Below are 22,170 nucleotides of genomic sequence, written 5' to 3' on the forward strand. Positions count from 1 at the left end.
AGCATCCAGGAGCAGAGGCCACTTCTGCTGAGCTTCCACGTTCCCTGGGCTCAGCTACAGCACCTCCTCTCTTTCCAAGGCTAACATGTGACACAATCTGGGAGAGCAATGCTTGAGAGTTCACTGTACATGACAATCTACAATGGGACCAAGACTTAAGCAGAAATTTATTAAAGTTCACTTTTATAGTGTTTTACACGCAAAAAAAGTAGAGTCCTTAAATTCAGGCAATCAACTTTAAGAACAGCTTTATGAGAAATGGATTTCTTTGACCCCCACCCCAGTAAGATACTTCTGCTGTTTATATTCCTGGAAATGATGCATTTAATAACACCACTTTTAAAGAACAATCCCCTGGAGATCCCAAAACCTCTGCAGAGAATGAAGAGATACTAGCACAGAACCCTCTCCAAATGCAGTGCCTCACGACAGAGGTGTAGTGCAAGAAAAATATGAAATGGCGGCTCTTCAGAGGTGTGTGTACACCGGCCAAAGGACCATGGGAAGAGCCTGCAGGCCAAGCTATGCAGCCCTAGCTGCGGAGTGTGGCCAACCGGGACTGCATGGCCTCCAGGGCCTCCTCTTCCTCTTCATCTTCTGAAGCAGCCATTGCTCCTACAGGTTCAGTCTCAGGAAGGGCGTCTGTCACTTTACTGGGTGCTTTGCCCAAGGCCCCTGAAAAGAAAGTGAGTAGATTAACAATCTACTGATTTAAGGAAGTAGCCTTTCAATCTTCCCTACCTCTCATTCCCGGACCAATATGACAAGACACAGAGAAAGGCACTGAACAAGCTGTTTTGGGTAGGGTTTTGCTTACTATGATAAATATGTGCACAGGAACTTGTCATGATGACAGTCACAATAACTTTTTCTGAGTCGGGACCTTGCTATGTTGCCCAGGCTGGTCTAGAACTCCTGGGCACAAGTGATCATATCAGTTCCCCAAATAACTGGGACTATAGATGTGCCACCACATCTGTCTCAAAGTCGTAATAATTGTTAGGCCTTTGATTTTAAGAATCTTGGTTCTGCTGGACCTGGTGGCATGTGTATGTAGTCCCAGCTTCTCAAGACGCAGGGGCAGCAGGGCCAAAAGGATTGCGTGAATACCAGAAGGCTTGCTTGAGCCTTTTTAAGTTCAGAGCCAACCTGGGCAATATGGTGAGATCCCATCTCAAACAAAAAGAAACAGCTCTTGATTCTGAGGTTCTTAAATTCTCAAATGTTACCAAAAAATTAAAATATTTAATTTAAAATTTCTCTGAATAAAACTAAATTGTCATCTCAGCTCTCAGGAGGCTGAGGCAGGAAAATTGCTGAGTTCGAGGCCAGCCTGGGTTACATAGCAAGACCCAGTCTCAAACAACAGCAGAAACCAAGACAAAACAAAAGACACAAAAAAAAAAACCCCAAAACTAAATTGTTTCAATATCTTTACAAAATGTTTTTTTAGAATAACTATTCTTTGTTCCATTAACTTAAAACAAATGAACAAATAAAAATTAAATGTAAACATAAGACTGCACCTCCTCCCAAATAAAAGTTTAAAAATTCATTAACTATTAGAGATAACTACTATTTTTATTTATTCATCTTCTGGACTTTTTCTATATGTACTTTTTACACAAAAGTTTATCTCTCAATAAGGCTTTTTTTCACATTGTGAACATCTATGTCAATGAATGTATTTGTAGATCAGCTATACAGTATTCCACTAAAAAAGGCATAACACAATGGACTCAACCAATGTTTCAGTATTAGGCATTTAGCTGTTTTGAACTATTCAACATTATAAATGATGCTACTCCAGACCTCCTAGAGTTAAGTCTTTCTGCATGCTCTTAATTATTTCACAAAAATGAACTGCTAATAGCCAACAAGCTAGGGCAAGAGCTTTGACAGCTACTACCAAACTGCTTTCAAGAAAGCCTGTACCAACTTAAATTCCCAAGAGCAGTGTATGAGTAATATCTCCTCTTATCATTATGAAAACTCTAGAAATTAAAAAAACCTGCTTCATTAAAGATGGTTATAGTGTGTTTATTCCCCAAGAAAAAACTTGCATCCACTAAAAAAAAAAAGAAAAGTAGATGGCCATTCCAAAAGTAGCTACATTAGCTAGTAGAGAATAAAGCTACCAGCTAATTGAGTGACTGCAAGAAGAGGGCTATAAAAGGAGGAGAGAAAGAGGATGAATGTCAGGGTCATACCTGCTGTAATTTCAAACAAGATTTTGTCAATTTCCATTTCTGCTTCTTCTTCCATTTCTTCTTGATCATCCATGCTTTCGAAAGTGTCCTCTAACATCTCTTCTATGATCCCAGCCTAAACACAGAAGAAACATGTCACTTCCCTTGACTGTTAAATCTCTTTCACCAGACAAGTCTATAAACCATCCAGAAAAAGCTCTAGTAAGTGTAGTCTACCTTTCAGAGGAGACACTAAAGACAGTTGGCAAAGGAAACACTCACTGTCCTGTGGGGAGCAGATTAAAGCCTTTGAGAACTGGACACAAGCAAGGCGAGACGAAGTTAATTGCTTTTACCTGTAGGCACAGCCCCAGCATGAAACAGGGAAAGGCAGAACAGCTGCATCTCCTAGTGTTCAGAGAACCAGGAACACAGGTTTCTCCTGTTACAATGTCACGCCCCTCCCCATTGCTCCACCCTGTTTGCTGCTATAAAAGACCCCTGAAGGAGGAAGAGGGGCTTTTGTTTTTTGGGGCTTTATTTTGGGCCTTTTGGTGTGGGAAGCTTTTGGAAGGGAAAATAATTATTGAAGGGAAAAATTGCTGAAAGGAAAAGAATTGTTAAAGGGAAAATGCTAAAGAGGGGTTGATAGAAAGTCTGCACCGAAAATTTTAACACAGGCTTCAGAAAGAAAGCTGAGAAAGAACTTCAGACGCAGGCCTCAGGAAAGCTAAAACTAAAGAAAGGCCAAAGAGAACATGGGACAGTGCACAGTGCAAGTCTAAGGACAGAGACCTTAAGAGTTATGTATGTGCAGTTTTTATCAGTGGCTGCTGGTATGCAAGTTTGAACACCAAGGCTTTGAGAGAGCTAAAGAGAGATGAGACAGTGCAAGCCTGGGGGGAAAAAGACTTTAAGAGGGATTAAGCTAAAGATAAGCTAGGAGCAAACAGTGGGAGCCTAAGGAAAGAGGTTTTAAGCAAGGTTTTAAAGAACTGTGGGGAATAAGGCCTTAAAGAATCAAGATAGAGAAAAGAAGCAATGAGGGTTTTGTGTCTCCAGCTGAGCATATAACACAAAAGCCGAGCGTACAACACACCTGACCCCAACTTTCTGTCTGTCTATCCTGTGTCTTTTCTAAAATCTCTAGTTGCCCCCAATTAAGCCCAGTTAGATCCAGTAATAACCAAGGAGAGAAAAACCTCACTCCAGCAAGGAAGGGAGCATGAGAAACAGCACCCCCTTCACTGTCCTGTCAGCAGAAAGACAATTACCTAAAGGGAAATGGCCTCCAAACTTAGTGCCATAGTTGAGGAGGATCACTACTGGCTATCAGCAGCATTCCAGAGTAACACCAACTGTAATGGTAGCACTTAGGAACCAACCTGCTGACAGGTAAGCATATACCCTGAGCTGTTTTGGGAAGCATCTGTGCTAACACTGCAAATACAATCTGTGAATGCAGGGGTAAAACATGGTATGAAAATTAGTTGGAGCCATAGGAGACACTGTGACAAGGCCAGAAAAGTCCTGAAGAACACTGCAGCTGTTGGTCCAGAGTTAAAATCTGGTGGGTCTGTAAGGATCAATCAAATTTCCGAAGCCTGATCTCCATGCTTAGGAGAATGTAACAGTGTTCTGGACCTAACAAGGCAAAGCCAGACACTTTACTGGCTGCCTGTGCCTGGTAGCCTTCATTGGTCAGTCGATCAGCCTCCTTTGTGCAGGAGGTAGGAAAGGTACCACTGCAGGGCACAGGCAAATGACTGTCCACCACTGGCCCAACACAGCCAGGTTCTGCCATCTTCCCAATATCCAGATGAGGCTACTAAGTGTTCTTTGTGATTGAAAGCAATGGTCAGAACAACACCCTCCAATGTCAAAAAGGGGGCCAAGAGTATTACACTTATCCCAAAACCAGGCAAAGACACCTCCAAAAAGGAGAACTATAGGCCAATCTCCTTAATGAACACTGACGCAAAAATCCTCAACAAAATAACGGCAAACCGAATTCAACACATCAAAAAGATCATTCACCACGACCAAGTAGGCTTCATCCCAGGGATGCAGGGGTGGTTCAACATACGAAAATCAGTAAACGTAATAAACCACATTAACAGAAGCAAAGACAAAAACCACTTGATCATCTCAATAGATGCAGAAAAAGCCTTTGATAGATCATAAAAGCCATATATGACAAACCTACAGCCAACATTATACTTAACGGAGAAAAACTGAAACCATTCCCTCTAAAATCAGGAACTAGACAAGGATGCCCACTATCTCCACTCCTATTCAACATAGTACTGGAATTCCTAGCCAGAGCAATTAGGCAAGAAGAAGGAATAAAAGGAAAACAAATAGGTAAAGAAACTGTCAAAATATCCCTGTTTGCAGACGACATGATCCTATACCTTAAAGACCCAAAAAACTCTACTCAGAAGCTTCTAGACATCATCAATAGCTACAGCAAGGTAGCAGGATATAAAATCAACATAGAAAAATCGTTAGCATTTCTATACACATAATGAACAAACTGAAAAAGAATGTATGAAAACAATTCCATTTACAATAGCCTCAAACAAAATCAAATACCTAGGTGTAAACCTAACAAAAGATGTGAAAGACCTCTACAAGGAAAACTATACACTTCTGAAGAAAGAGATTGAGGAAGACTATAGAAAGTGGAGAGATCTCCCATGCTCATGGATTGGTAGAATCAACATAGTAAAAATGTCGATACTCTCAAAAGTAATCTACATGTTTTAATGCAATTCCCATCAAAATTCCAATGACATTCATTAAAGAGATCAAAAAATCTACCGTTAAATTTATATGGAAACACAAGAGGCCACGAATAGCCAAGGCAATACTCAGTCAAAAGAACAATGCAGGAGGTATCACAATACCTGACTTCAAACTATATTACAAAGCAATAACAATAAAAACAGCATGGTACTGGCACAAAAACAGACATGAAGACCAGTGGAACAGAATAGAGGACCCAGATATGAAGCCACACAACTATAACCAACTTGTCTTTGACAAAGGCACTAAAAATATACGATGGAGAAAAAGCAGCCTCTTCAACAAAAACTGCTGGGAAAACTGGTTAGCAGTCTGCAAAAAACTGAAACTAGATCCATGTATATCACCCTATACCAATATTAACTCAAAATGGATCAAGGATCTTAATATCAGACCCCAAACTCTAAAGTTGATACAGGAAAGAGTAGGAAATACTCTGGAGTTAGTAGGTATAGGTAAGAACTTTCTCAACGGAACCCCAGCAGCACAGCAACTAAGAGATAGCATAGATAAATGGGACCTCATAAAGCTAAAAAGCTTCTGTTCATCAAAAGAAATAGTCTCTAAACTGAAGAGACCAACCACAGAGTGGGAGAAAATATTTGCCAGCTACACATCAGACAAAGGACTGATAACCAGAATATATAGGGAACTTAAAAAACTAAATTCTCCTAAAACTAATGAACCAATAAAGAAATGGGCAAGTGAACTAAACAGAACTTTCTCAAAAGAAGAAATTCAAATGGGCCAAAAAACACAAAAAATGCTCACCATCTCTAGCAATAAAGGAAATGCAAATTAAAACCACACTAAGATTCCATCTCACCCCTGTTAGAATAGCCATCATTAGTAACACCACGAACAACAGGTGTTGGCGAGGATGCGGGGAAAAAGGAACCCTCTTACACTGCTGGTGGGAATGTAAACTAGTACAACCACTCTGGAAAAAAATTTGGAGGCTACTTAAAAAGCTAAACATTGATCTACCATTTGATCCAGCAATACCACTCTTGGGGATCTACCCAAAAGAATGTGACACAGGTTACTCCAGAGGCACCTGCACACGCATGTTTATTGCAGCACTATTCACAATAGCCAAGTTATGGAAACAGCCAAGATGCCCCACCACTGACGAATGGATTAAGAAAATGTGATATCTATACACAATGGAATTTTATGCAGCCATGAAGAAGAATGAAATGTTATCATTCGCTGGTAAATGGATGGAATCGGAGAACATCATTCTGAGTGAGGTTAGCCTGCCCAAAAGACCAAAAATCGTATGTTCTCCCTCATATGCGGACATTAGATCAAGGGCAATCACAACAAGGGGATTGGACTTTAAGCACATGATAAAAGCAAGAGCACACAAGGGAGGGGTGAGGATAGGTAAGACACCTAAAAAATTAGCTAGCATTTGTTGCCCTTAATGCAGAGAAACTAAAGCAGATACCTTAAAAGCAACTGAGGCCAATAGGAGAAGGGGACCAGGAACTAGAGAAAAGTTTAGATCAAAAAGAATTAACCTAGAAGGTAACACACATGCACAGGAAATTAATGTGAGTCAACTCCCTGTATAGCTATCCTTATCTCAACTAGCAAAACCCTTGTTCCTTCCTATTATTGCTTATACTCTGTCTTCAACAAAATTAGAGATAAAGGCAAAATAGTGTCTGCCGGGCATTGAGGGGGTGGGGAGGAGAGGGAGGGGTTGGAGTGGGTGGTAAGGGAGGGGGTGGGGGCAGGGGGGAGACATGACCCAAGCATTGTATGCACATATGAATAATAAAACAATTAAAAAAAAGGATGAAGTTGTTAGGATGGGCTCTAACTTAATATGACTCGGGTCCTTACAAAACAGACACATTTGGACACAGAGACACAACACCCACACAGAGAACACCACATGAAAATGATGGCAGAAATTAAGGTGGTGCGTGTATAAGCCAAGGCACACCGAAGATCGCCAGTAAACCACCAGAAGCTAGAGGACAGGCATGGAACAGATTATCCTCACAGCTTTCAGAAGGAACCAACCCTGCCCAGGCCTTGATTTTGGATTCTAGCCTCCACAACTATTGGACAATAAAGTTTTGTTTCTTAAAAAAAAAAAAGCGGGGGAGGGGCAAAGACATCACTGAGTAGAAGAGGTAGGAATGGGCTGAGGGGCTGTGTGGCTATGGTGGAGGGCAGAGGGGAAGGCATGGATTCATTATTCTGAGAAGCTGCCAGAAATGGAAAATCTTGATGGCTTTGCAACTTGAAAGAGCTGAGCTCCCTGCTTTTTATCTTGATGTTGTGGTCATTCAAGGAGCAAAACGTCACATGTAAAAGCTCTGGCCCTGGTTCCCACAGGAGTGCAATTCTAACTATGCTAATGGTATCAGGTTTATCCTTCCTGAAGTCTGAAGTCTGTTAAGTTACATGAATCTAACTGGTATCGTAGTCTGCTCAATCTCAGTCCCTTTCCCAACCAAAATGAGCAAACAAATTCATGGTCAACAAGGTGGAGTCCTAGGGTAATGGAAGTCATCTTAGTGCAAGGGCTACCATTCCATAAACAGCAGTTGGCTTTTTTTTTTTTTTTAAATATTGGGGTTTGAACTCAGAGCCTCACCTTTGCTAGGCAGGTGCTCTACCAATTGAACCACTCAACCAGAGGGCTGCAAGTGTGAGGCCAGCTTGGGTTATCTCATAATTAAGAAATTAAAAAGGAAGCTCAAAAAGCCTAAGAGAATCCACACTGTAAATAGCTCTTCACAGTCTGGAAGAAGAAGTTCACTTATTTATTCATTCAATCAGCAACCATTCATCAGACTCCTGGCCACATAGGCCAGGCCCTGAGGATAAATGCAATGACCCAAGGTCATGTCCTTTGATGGAAGGGGTGAATTTAACTATGATATATTGTGAGAACCTTTGTAAATGTCACAATGTACCCCCAGTACAATAATGATATGATTAAAAAAATATAATGTCCCTACCATTAGGAGCTGGGCCCCCACATGAGGCTTCAGTATGTACCTGGGGTGTATCATTAGATGCATGCAGTAAATGTAACTAGATGCAACCGTTCCTTCAAACCTTTATTATTTTAGTATTCAGAAACTGTTGTGAAAAAGATTCCAGATTAAAAAAAACCCAACTCCCTCAGATCTTGGTGAATATAATGAGTTAAAATGAGCAGGACTGAAGTCACCCCAAGAATTACCCTGTTACCTCATTCTACATGGATAGTCAGCAAAATAGGTACACACCACTTTAAAGGACACACTCTCCTGACCCATTCCCTCCTGACTGCTACTGCCCAAGTATTTCTCATTTCCTGGGCTTTGTACACTTTTCTTCTCCAGCCTCTTTCCCATACCCCATACTCCAATCTGGTTCAAGTTCACAAATGGAACTCCCTGGGAGGAGGAGAAAGATTTCTATGCATAAGAATTTGAGGTGTTGGTTATTAGGCTGCAGAACAAAAGCGTAAAAAGGCACCTGCTCAAGGTGGCAGTTCAGGTGCTAAGGTCAGACAAGCCTATGCTCCAGTTCTTCCCTTATGGTCCAGGTGACCTCGGGTAAGTTATCTGAGAGCTAAGAGTTCCAGGTTCCTTCTTTGTAAAAAGGAGGTAAAAATACCTCCTGTTATAGAGTGGCTGGGAGAACTGGACGGGACAAAATGTAGAATGAGCCACTGGCTGCAGCAGCCCAGTAGCAAGGGCTTCCTTACTCCTGTCCCCATCTGGAGGCTACTAGTTATAGCTGCTTGCACACCTTGTCCTGAGGATGGCAGGTATGTTTTCTAGTTGGTTCTCATTTTTTCCGTTTTTTTCAGAAAATTTAAAAACAGGTCAGCAACTACACCCTGAAGGCCAAATTTGACCTACTGCCTGTTTTTGTAAATAAAGTTTTATTGGCTCGTGGTCACGTTCACTTGTTTAAATATTATCTGTGGATACTTTTGAGTAGCTACAACAGGCACATGGCTCCAAAAGCATAAAATGTATTTACTATTACCTGTCATTTTAGAGATCACATTGCCAATCCCTGGTCTGTGGCAACCACTTGCCAGCTTTACCACCTCCCCCTGGAGCAGATGTGCAACCAAGGTTTCTTCATCTCTTTGCTCATGTTGGGGCTTGCAAACCCTATCTCCTTGAACTCTAAATGGTTGCTCTTTGGGTATCCTATCTTTTCTAGATCTCTGGGTATACTTTTACTTCTGAGGGACACCTGGCAACCTGATCCAGCCTCTGCTGTAATTGGCTCAGATGGTTTCAACCAGGGTTAACAGCTGCTCCTCTGTCCTCAAAACCATCTTGTGTAGCAGCCACAGTCTCTCCATTCCTACCCATCCCATCTCTAGCCCCTGCTACTTGCTGAGAGCAATTATCATGTTAGGGCTGGGGGATCAGAAGACAAAATAAGCCAGTGCCCCTATCCCCCATTAGAGCACTGTGAGCCCTACATCCTGCAAAGGGACATGTGGTTTCACAAGTCATGGCCCCCTGGGGATGCCTCAAAATGCTGCAAGGCCAATAAACAAGAGGCTTTCACAGGACTGTGTATATGTTCCTGCAGAGACATGTTAAAAGACCACTCCACTCAACTCCTGACTCTACTCTCCAACAGAAAGAACAACAATAACAAAAACCCTATGGAAACAATAGGGAGCTAGTGATTTTCCGGGCTCCCTGTCCATCTCTAGGGGCCGCTTTTCCTTTCTAATAAATACTACTTTGTATGCAGACCTTGTTGTCTCATGAGTCAATCTGCTGCCTCACGAGCCAATTCTTTGGCCTGTGGGAGGCAAGAACTCTAGACACCAGACCTCAACATTTCTGGTGACCACGAATGGAAACCTCTCCTGGATCAAGGTTGGTACAACCAAGTGCCAAACTAACAGGAGTTTGCCTAAGGTGCAATCATGAGCCTCCAGCACCCTGCTGGATACTCCTCCTGAGGGAAACCCCCTGCTGAGGACTAGCCAAAAGCAGACATCCCTGTGCCACTCCTCCTATCTCTCTCTCTCTTCATGTCTTCCGGAAGGACTTTCCCATCACAGTATTGGATCAACAGCTCCTAGCCATCTTTGGCCCCATGGCAAGTCCGGCTCTGGGGGTGCTCTTTGCTCCCTCCCTGTGAGTCAAGACCGAGCCTGGGGTTGATTTGCATATGCCTTATGCTCCACTGGAGGAGGCCTGTTTGGTTTCGGCACCTGTCAGTACCCCCTTCTGCTGAAGGCAACAACCGGAGAGTGGAGATTTTATGTGGTTTACGGTGTTTCAGTACCACTTAGTGGGAGCACCCTGAAAACACACCTAATTGTTAATCCCTCAAGCATGTATCGTGTGTCTCAGCTCTGTTCCCCCTTCTTCACCTAGGATACCAGGTCGCCCCTTCTGTCCTCACCAGAGGTGGCGAACATTCTTCCTAGACCTTTGGGAACAGACACTCCCTCAGTCCTCTCACACCTTCCTAAGTGATCTCTGTCCCCCACTCCCTCCCCAAGCCTGTCCTTACTGTGACCCTACCTTCCCATGGGGACTATGCTGTCTTTTTATGACCTCTTTGACTGCCTCTGGCATTTACTGTACCACCTTTCCTGGCTCAAGGGTCATGATTGTGTGATGATTAGGGAAGAGCCTAGGGAATTTGGCATCACCATGGTGGCCCGGCCTTTGCTGTGGGCTTATCTGGGAAAATTCTCTTGGGAGGAAGAGGGGCACTCCCCCCTTTCACCCTTTTTAAGTATAACATTCCCTTTTGGGGCCCTCCAGGACTATATGTCCCCAGAGAAAAGACACGTTATCAGCTCTCTCCCCTCATGTACAGAGCCTTAATGGTGGTTATCAGTCCATTTATTCATAGGGTCCTATTTGAACTGGCTTGCTTCTTTTGGTGGAAGTGTCTCAAATGCTTGGGATATTGGAGACAAGGCACCTCATCAGTTAGTGGCTTCAGTAGGGTGGCTATAATCTGAGTCACAGTTTTATTTCCTTTGGTCCTAGCCATGGGCGGCAGAAGGGAGTCACAATGTTGTGGGGATGCTCACTGTCGTTCAGTCAGGCCCCATTGGGACGCCAATAAAGGGGAGACTCTGACTGTGAGTTCTTTGGCCTTATAGATGGGACCTGCTCCTTCCAGTCTTCTGGCCTCAGTGCCTGAAAAATCCCCAGTGGCTTGCCTGTTGAAACACTGGAAGGACCTAGACTCTGACAACCTTTAGACAACGACCCTCACCTTTCTCTGTAGTGAGGCATGGCCCAATAAGCCTTTGGGGGATCAAGAGAGGTGGGCCTCCTGAGAGCTCTATACATTATAATACCATCCTACAATTAGCTCTTTTCTGTAGAAGGGAGGAAAAATGGACTGAAATTCTCTATGCCCAGCTTTTCTTTTTCTCCGAGACCATCCAGAATGGTTCAACAAGTGCCATTTGGACAACTGGATCATGGCTATGGTCTGTGGCCCCCAGACCTCTAAGGAAACTCATGGCCAAAACCCTTGTAAACACCCCAGAACCAAAATGCAGGATCAAAAGATCCTCCCAAATTAACAACCACAGCCCCTCCCCTGCCACCTAGCTATCCTAGGCCTCCACATGGGTGCTATCCCTTGTAACGGAGTGGCGGGGAGAGGTAAGATCTATGTTTCCTTCTAACTGTCAGACCTAAAACAGATGAAAAAGGACCTAGGCAACTATACAGACAATCCTGATCAATACATCTAGCCTTTATCACCATAATCCAAACCTATGATGTGGCCTGGAAGGATGACATGCTTTTACTGGACCAAACCCTTACCTCCCTTGAAAAGCAGCGAGTTTTGGCCCAGGCCACCCAAAAGGGTGATGATTTCTACTTCCAATGGGCCCCTATGTGCCCAGCCCCAGGGAATGAGAGAACAGAGATCCCCAGCTACCAACAGGGGTACAAGCAGTTCCCCAAGCAGACCCTCGCTGGGACCCAAACAACCTGAGGGACAAATGGAAGAGGCATCACTTTGTCTACCTAGTAGTGGAGGGACTAAAAAGGGCCAAGGTCAAGCCAGTAAACTATTCCCAAGTGACTACTGCACAACAGGGCCCTGATGAATCTCCCTCTGCCTTTTTACAGCATCTTAAGGACGCAATTCAAAAACATACCACTGTGGACCCAGAGTCACAGGTGGGGGAGGTTCTCAAGGATGAATTTTTGACTCAGTCAACACCTGACATCCATAGCAAACTTCAAAAGTTGGTAGCCAAAGGAGAAAAATCTTTGGGCCAACTGGTGCACCTTGCCACCCCAGCGTATTACAACCTGGACCTAACTAAAAAGAGAGATAAGGATAAAAAACACCAGGATCTTATCACTGCAGCACTCAGGGAGTTGCCCACCTGATGGAGTCCCCTCCCAGGACATGCTACCAATGCAGACAGGAAGGACACTTCCATAGAGTGTCAAAGAGGGAGGTAGTCCAGGAGATAGCCCGGGACCCTCCAGGACCATTCCCCGTATGTAAGGGCAACCATTGGAGGTCTAAGTAACCCCACTTAAGAAGGTGGGGTGCCAGGGTCCCGGGACCTCCTGTCCAGGCTCCACTCCTTGATACCAAAACTGAGGAGCCTCGGCTTACCATCGTGATAGAGAAGCAAAAGGTCATTTTCCTCCTGGATAGTGGAGCCTGCTTCTCTGTCCTCCCTTTCTCTCCAGGTCCCAGGCCCAAGGATAAAATAGTCACTTGGGGCATATCTGGCCAGCCTCCTGAGTGTTATTTCACCCGGCCACTGGCCTGCTCCTGGGGGAACCTACACTTCTGTCACTCTTTCTTCATGGTCCCTGAAACTCCAATAATCTGGCTGAGGTGAAACTTATTGTCCCAACTTAAAGTCCAAATTCTACCTCCCCCTGGGGAATACTTCTGTTTCCCCTTCATTGAAGAACAGGTAGATCCCACAGTTTGGACTGATGGTACACCTTTTTGGGTCAAGCAAAAATTGCTCTTCCTGTACAAATAAAACTAAAAGACCCCCTACAGTTCCCCCATCAAAAGCAATATCCCCTAAAGCCTGAAGGGTGACAGAGCATATTGCCCATTATTAACTCCCTAAAACAGCAGGGACTTTTAGTGGAATGCTCAAGCCTCTATAACACTCCTATTCTCGCTATCTATAAGGGGCCAAATAAATGGAGGTTGGTTCAGGACCTCCGACTCATTAATGAGGCTGTCGTTCCCCTTCATCTGATTGTCTCCAACCCCTACACTTGATTGGCCCAGATACTCCCAGAAGGTCAATACTACTCTGTGCTAGATCTAAAGGATGCCTTCTTCAGCATTCCTTTACATCCTTATAGCCAGCCCTTGTTTGCCTTTGAGGACCCCACCAATCCCTCACAACAGCTGACAGGGATAGTGTTGCTTCAGAGACAGCCCCCACCTTTTTGGGAAAGCCCTAACCAAAGACTTACTGGATTGACAACACTGGATTGGTCACCCTACTCTTGCGTGGATCACTGAGCCTCTTGTTTCCAGAGCAACTGAATCCCTTCTAAACTTTTTGGCCTCTTGAGGCTACAAGGTCTCGAGAGAAAAAGTCCAACTATGCCTTCTTCGGGTTACCTACCTTGGCATGATCCTGGAGAGGCAAAACTGTTCCTTAAGTCCTGAATGGATTAAGCCAATTTTGGGGTATCCCTTGCCCCAGACCTTGCACCAGCTGCAAGCCTTTGTGGGGTCACCGGGTTCTGTTGTATTTGGATTCTGGGATATGCAGACTTAGCCAGGCCCTTATAGTGGCATCTGAACAGGCTCAGTCCTGTCTTGAGTGGGACCTGGAGAGCAAAAAGGCTTTCCAAACTCTCAAACAGGCACTCCAATCAGCTCTGACCTTGAGCTTGCCTACTCAGGACCGTTTCCAGCTATATGTATATGAAAAGGGAGGCCTATGCCTTGGGGTACTCACTCAGCTTCAAGGGCTCACCCTCAGAGCCAGTGGGATATCTGAGCAAGGAAAGAGACAATGTAGCTAAGGGATGGCCTGGATGCTTAAGAGTGCTGGCAGCAGTCTGTCTTTTAATCCCAGAAGCCCGAAAACTAATTCTTGGCTGGCCCCTGATCATATACACTCCTCATGATCTGGAAAGACTCCTAACCTCAAAAGGGGGTCTATGGCTATCAGATAACACACTGCTCAAATACCAGGCTCAGCTCTTATAGTGCCCAGATATAAGCCTCTGAGTGTGTTCAGCTTTAAATCTGGCATCCCTTCTCGCCACAGAGAAGGGCCCAATTACACACTAGTGAGGATGTACTAGCTGAATGCTATTCGGCTAGGCCTGACCTCCTTGATCAGTCACTTCCAGATCCAGACCTCACCCTCTTCATGGATGGGAACTCATCAGTCCAAGAGGGAATTAGATGGGCAGGGGCAGCTGTGGCATCTCTTACTCAGATCCTATGGACTGAGGCCCTGTGTCCTTCCACTAGTGCCCAAATGGCTGAGTTGATAGCTCTCACCAAGGCATTACAACTATCTCAGGGAAAAAGTGCCAGTATCTATACAGACTCTAAGTATGCCTTCCTGGTCCTTCATGCCAATTCGGCTCTTTGGAAAAAATGAGGATTACTAACTACAACAGGATCTCCTGTTAAACACTTTTGAGCAATCCTAGACCTCCCAGAGGCAGCCCTATTCCCAAAGCAGGTGGCAGTAATCCATTGCCCTGGGCATCAACGATCTGGGGATGAAATAACAGAAGGAAACAATAGAGCTTACATGGCAGCAAAAGAGGCTGCCCAAAAACCTTATGTTCAAACCTCCCTTCTATAGGAACATCTTCCTTCTCCCTCCTCCCCCTCCCCCTGATCGTACTCAATACTCACCCACTGAACTCCAACAGGCCTCTGAGCAGGGGTATTGCCTTGACCATAGGGGATGGTGGATAACTCCTGAGGACAAGCTGTATTTCTTCCACAAAGTAGCTAGCTAGTCAATTATTTGAGGGGGATAAAACTCAAAGATACCCTCCAAAATATTATCAGGGGATATAAAATTTACTGGATGGGTAGAAGCATTCCCTGTTTTTCTGGGAGATAATTAAGGTTCTAATTAATGAGATCATCCCTAGATCTGGACTTCCCCGGGCTCTCCAGAGTGACAATGGGCCAGCCTTCTGAGCCAAAGTCACCCAGGGGATCTCTAAGGCTTTGAGACTCAAATACCACCTCCACTGTGCCTGGAGACCCCAATCCTCTGGTAAGGTGGAACAGGCTAATGGACTGCTTATGAGACATTTGTCTAAGTTGACTCAAGAAACTCACCTCCCCTGGACAAGGCTGCTACCACTGGCCCTGACCCGACTCAGAAATACCCCAAACTCAATGGGTCTGACACCATTTGAGGCACTATATGGAAGACCATTTCTTTGAAATGATCTCCTCCTAGACACCAAGACTGTCAATTGGTGTTCCACACCACCTAGTTAGCCAAATTCCAACAGATTCTTTCTGAGCTGAGACGAGATGAGCTAAGGGGAGACTCTTCCCCACCATTTTGCCCAGGCAATATGGTCTTAGTTAAACTTCCTCATGCCCCTTGTGGCCTCTCTGAAGCTCCTTGGGAGGGGCCATACCTGGTCTTATTATCTACCCCCCACAGGAATTAAGGTTGCTGGACTGGATTCCTGGGTTCACATCTCCTGAGCCAAACGTTGGATACCGAGGCCTGATGGGCCCAACCCAAAACCACACTCATCTCCACTAGCCTACTCCTGTAAGCCAGTGAAAGACCTCAAATACCTCTTCAAAAGAACCACACCAGACACATAGCTTATATTCTCTCTTTTGTGGGTTGTTTACATCTTGAGTTGTGGTTTGTGAGCAACCTCTCCCGGAATGGACACAGCTCCAGCGATTGGCCTTAAGTGGCAGACACCTTATACTGTGTGCCCTGTTCCTCATGCTCTATTTACTCTCATAATCTGCCTTACTCTGCCCTGTAACAATAGATTCCTACCCCCCTTGTAGATGCAAAGTATACTGGCCTCCTCTTGGGGAAATCAATTTGATTTATGTGTCAAACGAGGACCCACTTTCTGCCTCCACAGAGGACAAACCTACGTAATGGGGCCACGCTGGGGCTGTTGTACCTGTTATCCAGCCATGCCTCCTGGACATTTGGTTCTGGCCCCTGTTCCTCTTCCTCCATGTACTCTCAATAACCCAACCCCAACCCCTGTAGACCCAGCACTGCCACAGTGTCCCCTGCATCTCTGTCTATCCCCATATGCCACAAAGATGTTACAGAACAGAGTCCTTTCCTGTTATACAAATGGGAAAAAATATTCAATTAAAAATTTAACAACTAAAAGCTATTAGGGTTATGCAGATCCAGTTTGCCCTATGGTGACAGGCCCTATCTGCTGGGTGTCTAACCCAAACAACTGGCTTGAAAGCCTTCCTCAGCCCAATAGGATTTATGACTTAGTCCCCTGGATATGCAGAGTACTTAATTCTACCCATCATCTCCTAAACTATACAAATCCCTCTTTAGCCAAGAACTGCTGGCTGTGCCTCTCCCCAAGTCTCTCACAGGTATTGGCTACCACCATGGACTTACTTGGAACTTTGCCAGGTAAAATACTGGGCCTTTCCCTAACAAGATCCATTACTGCCAAGGTAAAACTGACCCATCCAGCCCCCCCCAATGCCTCCAAAGCCTACATGGGTTGAGGCCACTGGGGAAAATTCCTAAAGAGCTTTGTGTTAAAATAACACTGCCAACTGACCTAACATTTCATCCTCAGTGTTTGCCCTTTCCTGGAACTTATTTTGTTTGTGGAACCACAGCCTATGCTTGCCTGCCTCCTGACTGAAGGGGAATCTGCACTCCAGCCCTTCTAACCCCACAAATCAATGTTATCCCTAACAACCAATCTCTCCCTATTCCTCTATTAGCCTATACTCGATCAAAGAGGGCCATTCAAATCATTCCCCTACTAGTAGCCACGGGGAACACCGCTGGAATAGGTGCTGGCATCAGGGGCATTACCTTGACAATCCATACTAATCAAAACTTATTAAAAGAATTTTCTGATAACATAGAGAGGGTTATACTATCTTTAATAGCTTTATAAGACCAAGTAGATTCACTTGCATTAGTAGTGCTCCAAAACAGGCATGCACTTGACCTTTTAACTGCTGAAAAGGGCGGAACATGCCTCTTCCTAGATGAAGAGTGTTGCTTTTATACTAACAAATCTGGGGTGGTCAGAGGCCTGACTCAACAATTAAGAGAACACATTACAAAAAGGAGACAGGAATTAGCCAAGTCATGGTCCTCTGGAACAACATGTGGAGCTGGTCCCCTCTTTATGCTTCTTCTGGTACTCCTGTTTGGGCCTTGTATAATAAATGCTCTTTCCAAGTTTATATCTCGACAGGTAAAAAAGATAAAATTCCAGCTCTTAGTTAAGGAATACTCACCTCTGCTGATGCATGACCCCTCTGTCCAGTTCTATTGGAGTTCCCTGGAGACCACATGGGTCAACCCCTGAGATGAGTGCCCCTCCACCTCCCCTCCCACTCCACCTCACTGTCAGCAGGAAGCAGCCAGATGAGACACTGCCCCTTTTCCCCAACAGCAGTTGGGTGCTCATCTCAGACGGGAAACTTGTTGGGTCTGAGGCATAAGAAGACAAAATGAGCCAGTGCCCCATCCCCCATGACAGCACTGTGAACCCTATATTCTGTAAAGGGACATGCGGTTTCATAAGTCATGGCCCCTGGGGAAGCAAAATGCCACAAGATTGATAACCAGAGGCTTTTGCAGGACTGTGTATGGGTTCCTGCCGATATGTTAAAAGACCTCTCAACCCCTGACTTCTGACTCTACTCCCCAAGAAAAAGAACCAAATAACTCCCCCCCACATAAATAACAGGGAGCTACTGATTTTCTGGGCTCCCTGTCTGTCTCTAGGGGCAGCTTTTCCTTTCTCTTTAATAAATCCTACTTTGTGTGCCGACCTTGTTGTCTCACGAAGTCAATCTGCTGCCTCACAAGCCAATTCTTTGGCCTGTGGAGGCAAGAACTCTCGACACCAGCCCGCAATAATCAGTGCATTAGAAGGGCCAGCAGCACCAGCCAGGTCACCTTCATCATCTCTTTGGACAGCTCCCGCATGGTGGCCTGGATTTCTGGGATCTTCACGAGACTCTGCATGGCTTTCATCACCTCTGTGCTTTTCTGTAAGGAGCCAGCCACTCGCAAGACCGCTGGAAGGGAAAGACTACAGTTAGGACTGTCCAACAGGATGGAACACAGACAGCCCAATTATGAGCCACTCCAATCAAAGGGTACAGCAACAAGTGAACTCCTAAACTTACTGATGTGCCTTCAGGGTACTGCGGTAGATGAACAAGGACTTGTTTTTTCTAAACTGAGTGCCTTGGGCTACTACTATAGCCCTGAGCATTCAGATCTGGAAAGTGGCCTGAAGACCTGCAGCTGACCTTCAGGGAAGGAAGTCAACTCATCATGTATAACACCTCAGGGCAAGCCACAAACAGGAGGGGCAGCGATGAGAAACAGGAGGGGCCACAATGAGAAACAAAGGGCTCAGGCTGAGCTCCCCAAACCCCAGCCTATAGACATTGTCTGCTCTGTAAGAGGCTTGTTGTTAGTCCTCACGAAAATGAGAGGAACTGGAGTAAGATATAGTGAATGTGTGTCAGCATGGGGTGGCTAGAGTTCCTTGCTAGAAGAAAGACCTCAGCAGTCTGAAAATGAATACATAACTGTCTTCTCTTGAAGACACTGTCATAGTAAATGATCACTTCCCTGTCAATATCTTTAACATGTCAAATTAAAGAGTTGGGAATCCTCAAGATATACTTTGGAATTTCATAAGGCTTACATTCTGAGACCCACTAACCATCAAGTGGTTCACTAACAATGGCACACAGACTTGGCCAGCAGTGCAGTGCCTGGCTAAGCCTGGAGTCACTGCAAGTTTACCTCTGGTAGAAGCAAGATCCTACGGAGCTTTCATAAGAAAGGGAAACAAGAGTGACCAGGGAAATGCCTATCTGACATAGAGTTTTGTGATTTTTCTAAATGAGTAAGGAAGTATGGTAGTGATAGAGAACAGTTCTTCACTCTTAATACTGGAATGGGAAAATAAAATATTTACTTATTAAAATAATTACAGAGGAAGTGCCAGAAGTCTGTGTAGCTGTAAAAAGCAATATGTTACATGTGTCATTATAAGGACATAAAAAGATAAAGATGGCAGGGCACAGTGGTTCACACCTGTAATCCCAAGTACTTGGGAGGTGGAGATGGAGGGATTGTGTTTTGAGGCCAGCCTGGGCAAGACCCAATCTCAACCAACAAGCCAGGCATGTAGGTGCCAGGCAGTGCTTCCAACTATGCATGAGCCATGCGGGCCCTGGACAAAACACGAGACCCCAGCTGAAAAAAAAATAAAGCCAATAAAATAAAGAAAGAAAAGGGCTGGGAACATGGCTCAAGTGATAGAGCACTTGCCTAACAAGCATTAGGCCTTGAGTTCAAATCCCAGTACCTCTAAAAAATAGAGTCTAAAATCTGAAAAGTTACTATTGATTGCTGTTCAAATGTTGGCAATGGGAAGGAGAGAAGAATAAACATCAAGAAAATTCCACAGAGTTCTGTCTGAATCATAAAAATCTGACATCTACTGGGCCTGTGTCTTATCCTTGATCCTTGTCTGTGACAGACAAGGATATGACTTATGTTCAATAAATTGAGTTGAATTAGTAAAATAAGTCAAAGATGGTAGACATGGGACTATGGTTTGTGGTAATGCTGAGACATGGAACCTTTAGGAAACTGTTCCTAGCAGACAGTATTAGGTCATGGGCATCACTGTTGGGAGGGATTAATGTTGGTCTTACAACATGAGTTAGTTCTCTCAAGAGCAAGATTATTATATAAAAAGCAATTCTGGCCCCCAAATCTAACTTCCTGTCTCACCATGTGATCTCTTCCAAATGTGCTCCTGCCACTGTGATGCCTTCTGCCAGGAGGTCCACCCAGAGGCTGAAAGGATGAAGACCTACCCCCATCTTGGGATTCTAGCCACCAAAACTGTGAGCTAAAGAGCCTCTTTTCATTATGAAGTACCCACCTCAGACATTTTGTTACAGCAATAGAAAACAGACTAAGACACATGGAAAAATATTAAGACTAGAAGTGTGAAACAATCATTTTTTTGAGAAAGGTATAGGTTTCTGATTATAAAGAGGAACACAAAAATGAATAGTCAATGTAGAGAAGAAAAAAGGAATAATAAATGTACTTAGAAATAAAACTTATAAAAAGATTTAAGTTGATAACCAGCCAAAGTAAATTGAGAAGGTAGATTTTTTTTTCAGCACTGGGGTTTGAACTCAGTGCTGCCTACCTGCTAGGCAGGCACTCTATCACTTCAGCCATACATCCTGTCCTGTTTATTATTTATTTATTTTGCTTTATTATTTTTTTCAGATAGGGTCTTATATATCACTTTTGCCTGGAGCTAGCCTGGACCACAATGCTCTTACCTATGGTCTTTTACATGGCTGTGATCACAGTCAAGTGCTACCACACTTGGCTTGCTGGTTGAGATATGGTCTCCCTAACTTTTTGTCTGGGCTGGCCTTGAACCAAGATTCTCCTGATCTGTCTCCCAAGTAGCGAAGATGACAGGCCTGTGCTACATGCCTAGCAGGGAAGTAAGGTTTTTAAAAGAGCAAACTAAATGTATGTTGTACAATTGAAACTCAAAAGAGTAATACCTATTGTTTGACATGCCCCTTCCAAACCTTAATGTGTTGCCAATGTGGTTTACTAGATAACCAGCCATGAGGGATACTCCCTTGTGGATGGGATTAGATGCTCTCATAAAAGAGCTTCACAGATCACAGAGAAACCCCTTTGTACAATTAATACACACTACTTTTTAAATGCAAAAAAGGAGGTGCATCACAGAGGGAGCTCATCCTCTCTTGTCCTTCTACCTTCTGCCATTTTTCCTTTCCTTTTCTTCCTTTCCTTTCCTTTCCTTTCCTTTCCTTTCCTTTCCTTTCCTTTCCTTTCCTTTCCTTTCCTTTCCTTTCCTTTCCTTTCCTTTCCTTTCCTTTCCTTTCCTTTCCTTTCCTTTCCTTTCCTTTCCTTTCCTTTCCTTTCCTTTCCTTTCCTTTCCTTTCCTTTCCTTTCCTTTCCTTTCCTTTCCTTTCCTTTCCTTTCCTTTCCTTTCCTTTCCTTTCCTTTCCTTTCCTTTCCTTTCCTTTCCTTTCTTTCCTTTCCTTTCCTTCCTTTCCTTTCCTTTCCTTTCCCTTCTTTCCTTTCCTTTCCCTTCTTTCCTTTCCTTTCCTTTCCTTCCCTTTCCTTCCCTTCCCTTCCCTTCCCTTCCTTCCCTTCCCTTCCCTTCCCTTCCCTTCCCTTCCCTTCCCTTCCCTTCCCTTCCCTTCCCTTCCCTTCCCTTCCCTTCCCTTCCCTTCCCTTCCCTTCCCTTCCCTTCCCTTCCCTTCCCTTCCCTTCCCTTCCCTTCCCTTCCCTTCCCTTCCCTTCCCTTCCCTTCCCTTCCCTTCCCTTCCCTTCCCTTCCCTTCCCTTCCCTTCCCTTCCCTTCCCTTCCCTTCCCTTCCCTTCCCTTCCCTTCCCTTCCCTTCCCTTCCCTTCCCTTCCCTTCCCTTCCCTTCCCTTCCCTTCCCTTCCCTTCCCTTCCCTTCCCTTCCCTTCCCTTCCCTTCCCTTCCCTTCCCTTCCCTTCCCTTCCCTTCCCTTCCCTTCCCTTCCCTTCCCTTCCCTTCCCTTCCCTTCCCTTCCCTTCCCTTCCCTTCCCTTCCCTTCCCTTCCCTTCCCTTCCCTTCCCTTCCCTTCCCTTCCCTTCCCTTCCCTTCCCTTCCCTTCCCTTCCCTTCCCTTCCTTCCCTTCCCTTCCCTTCCCTTCCCTTCCCTTCCCTTCCCTTCCCTTCCCTTCCCTTCCCTTCCCTTCCCTTCCCTTCCCTTCCCTTCCCTTCCCTTCCCTTCCCTTCCCTTCCCTTCCCTTCCCTTCCCTTCCCTTCCCTTCCCTTCCCTTCCCTTCCCTTCCCTTCCCTTCCCTTCCCTTCCCTTCCCTTCCCTTCCCTTCCCTTCCCTTCCCTTCCCTTCCCTTCCCTTCCCTTCCCTTCCCTTCCC

General features: G+C 44.8%; 1 protein-coding gene across 1 annotated transcript in view; it reads right to left on the reverse strand.

Moving 5' to 3' along the window:
• Positions 1 to 148: 148 nt before the first annotated feature.
• Chmp3 (charged multivesicular body protein 3) overlaps positions 149 to 22,170 on the reverse strand; it is a 68,382-nt gene continuing 46,360 nt past the window's right edge. The window contains exons 4-6 of the mRNA XM_020178373.2: positions 18,124 to 18,245; positions 2,211 to 2,325; positions 149 to 675 (exon numbers count right to left, since the gene is read on the reverse strand). Of these exons, the coding sequence (XP_020033962.1) occupies positions 533 to 675; positions 2,211 to 2,325; positions 18,124 to 18,245 (380 nt within the window). The 3' untranslated portion in view covers positions 149 to 532. The remainder of the gene's footprint in view (positions 676 to 2,210; positions 2,326 to 18,123; positions 18,246 to 22,170) is intronic.

Source organism: Castor canadensis, chromosome 12 (assembly GCF_047511655.1).
Source record: "Castor canadensis chromosome 12, mCasCan1.hap1v2, whole genome shotgun sequence".
NCBI lineage: Eukaryota > Metazoa > Chordata > Mammalia > Rodentia > Castoridae > Castor > Castor canadensis.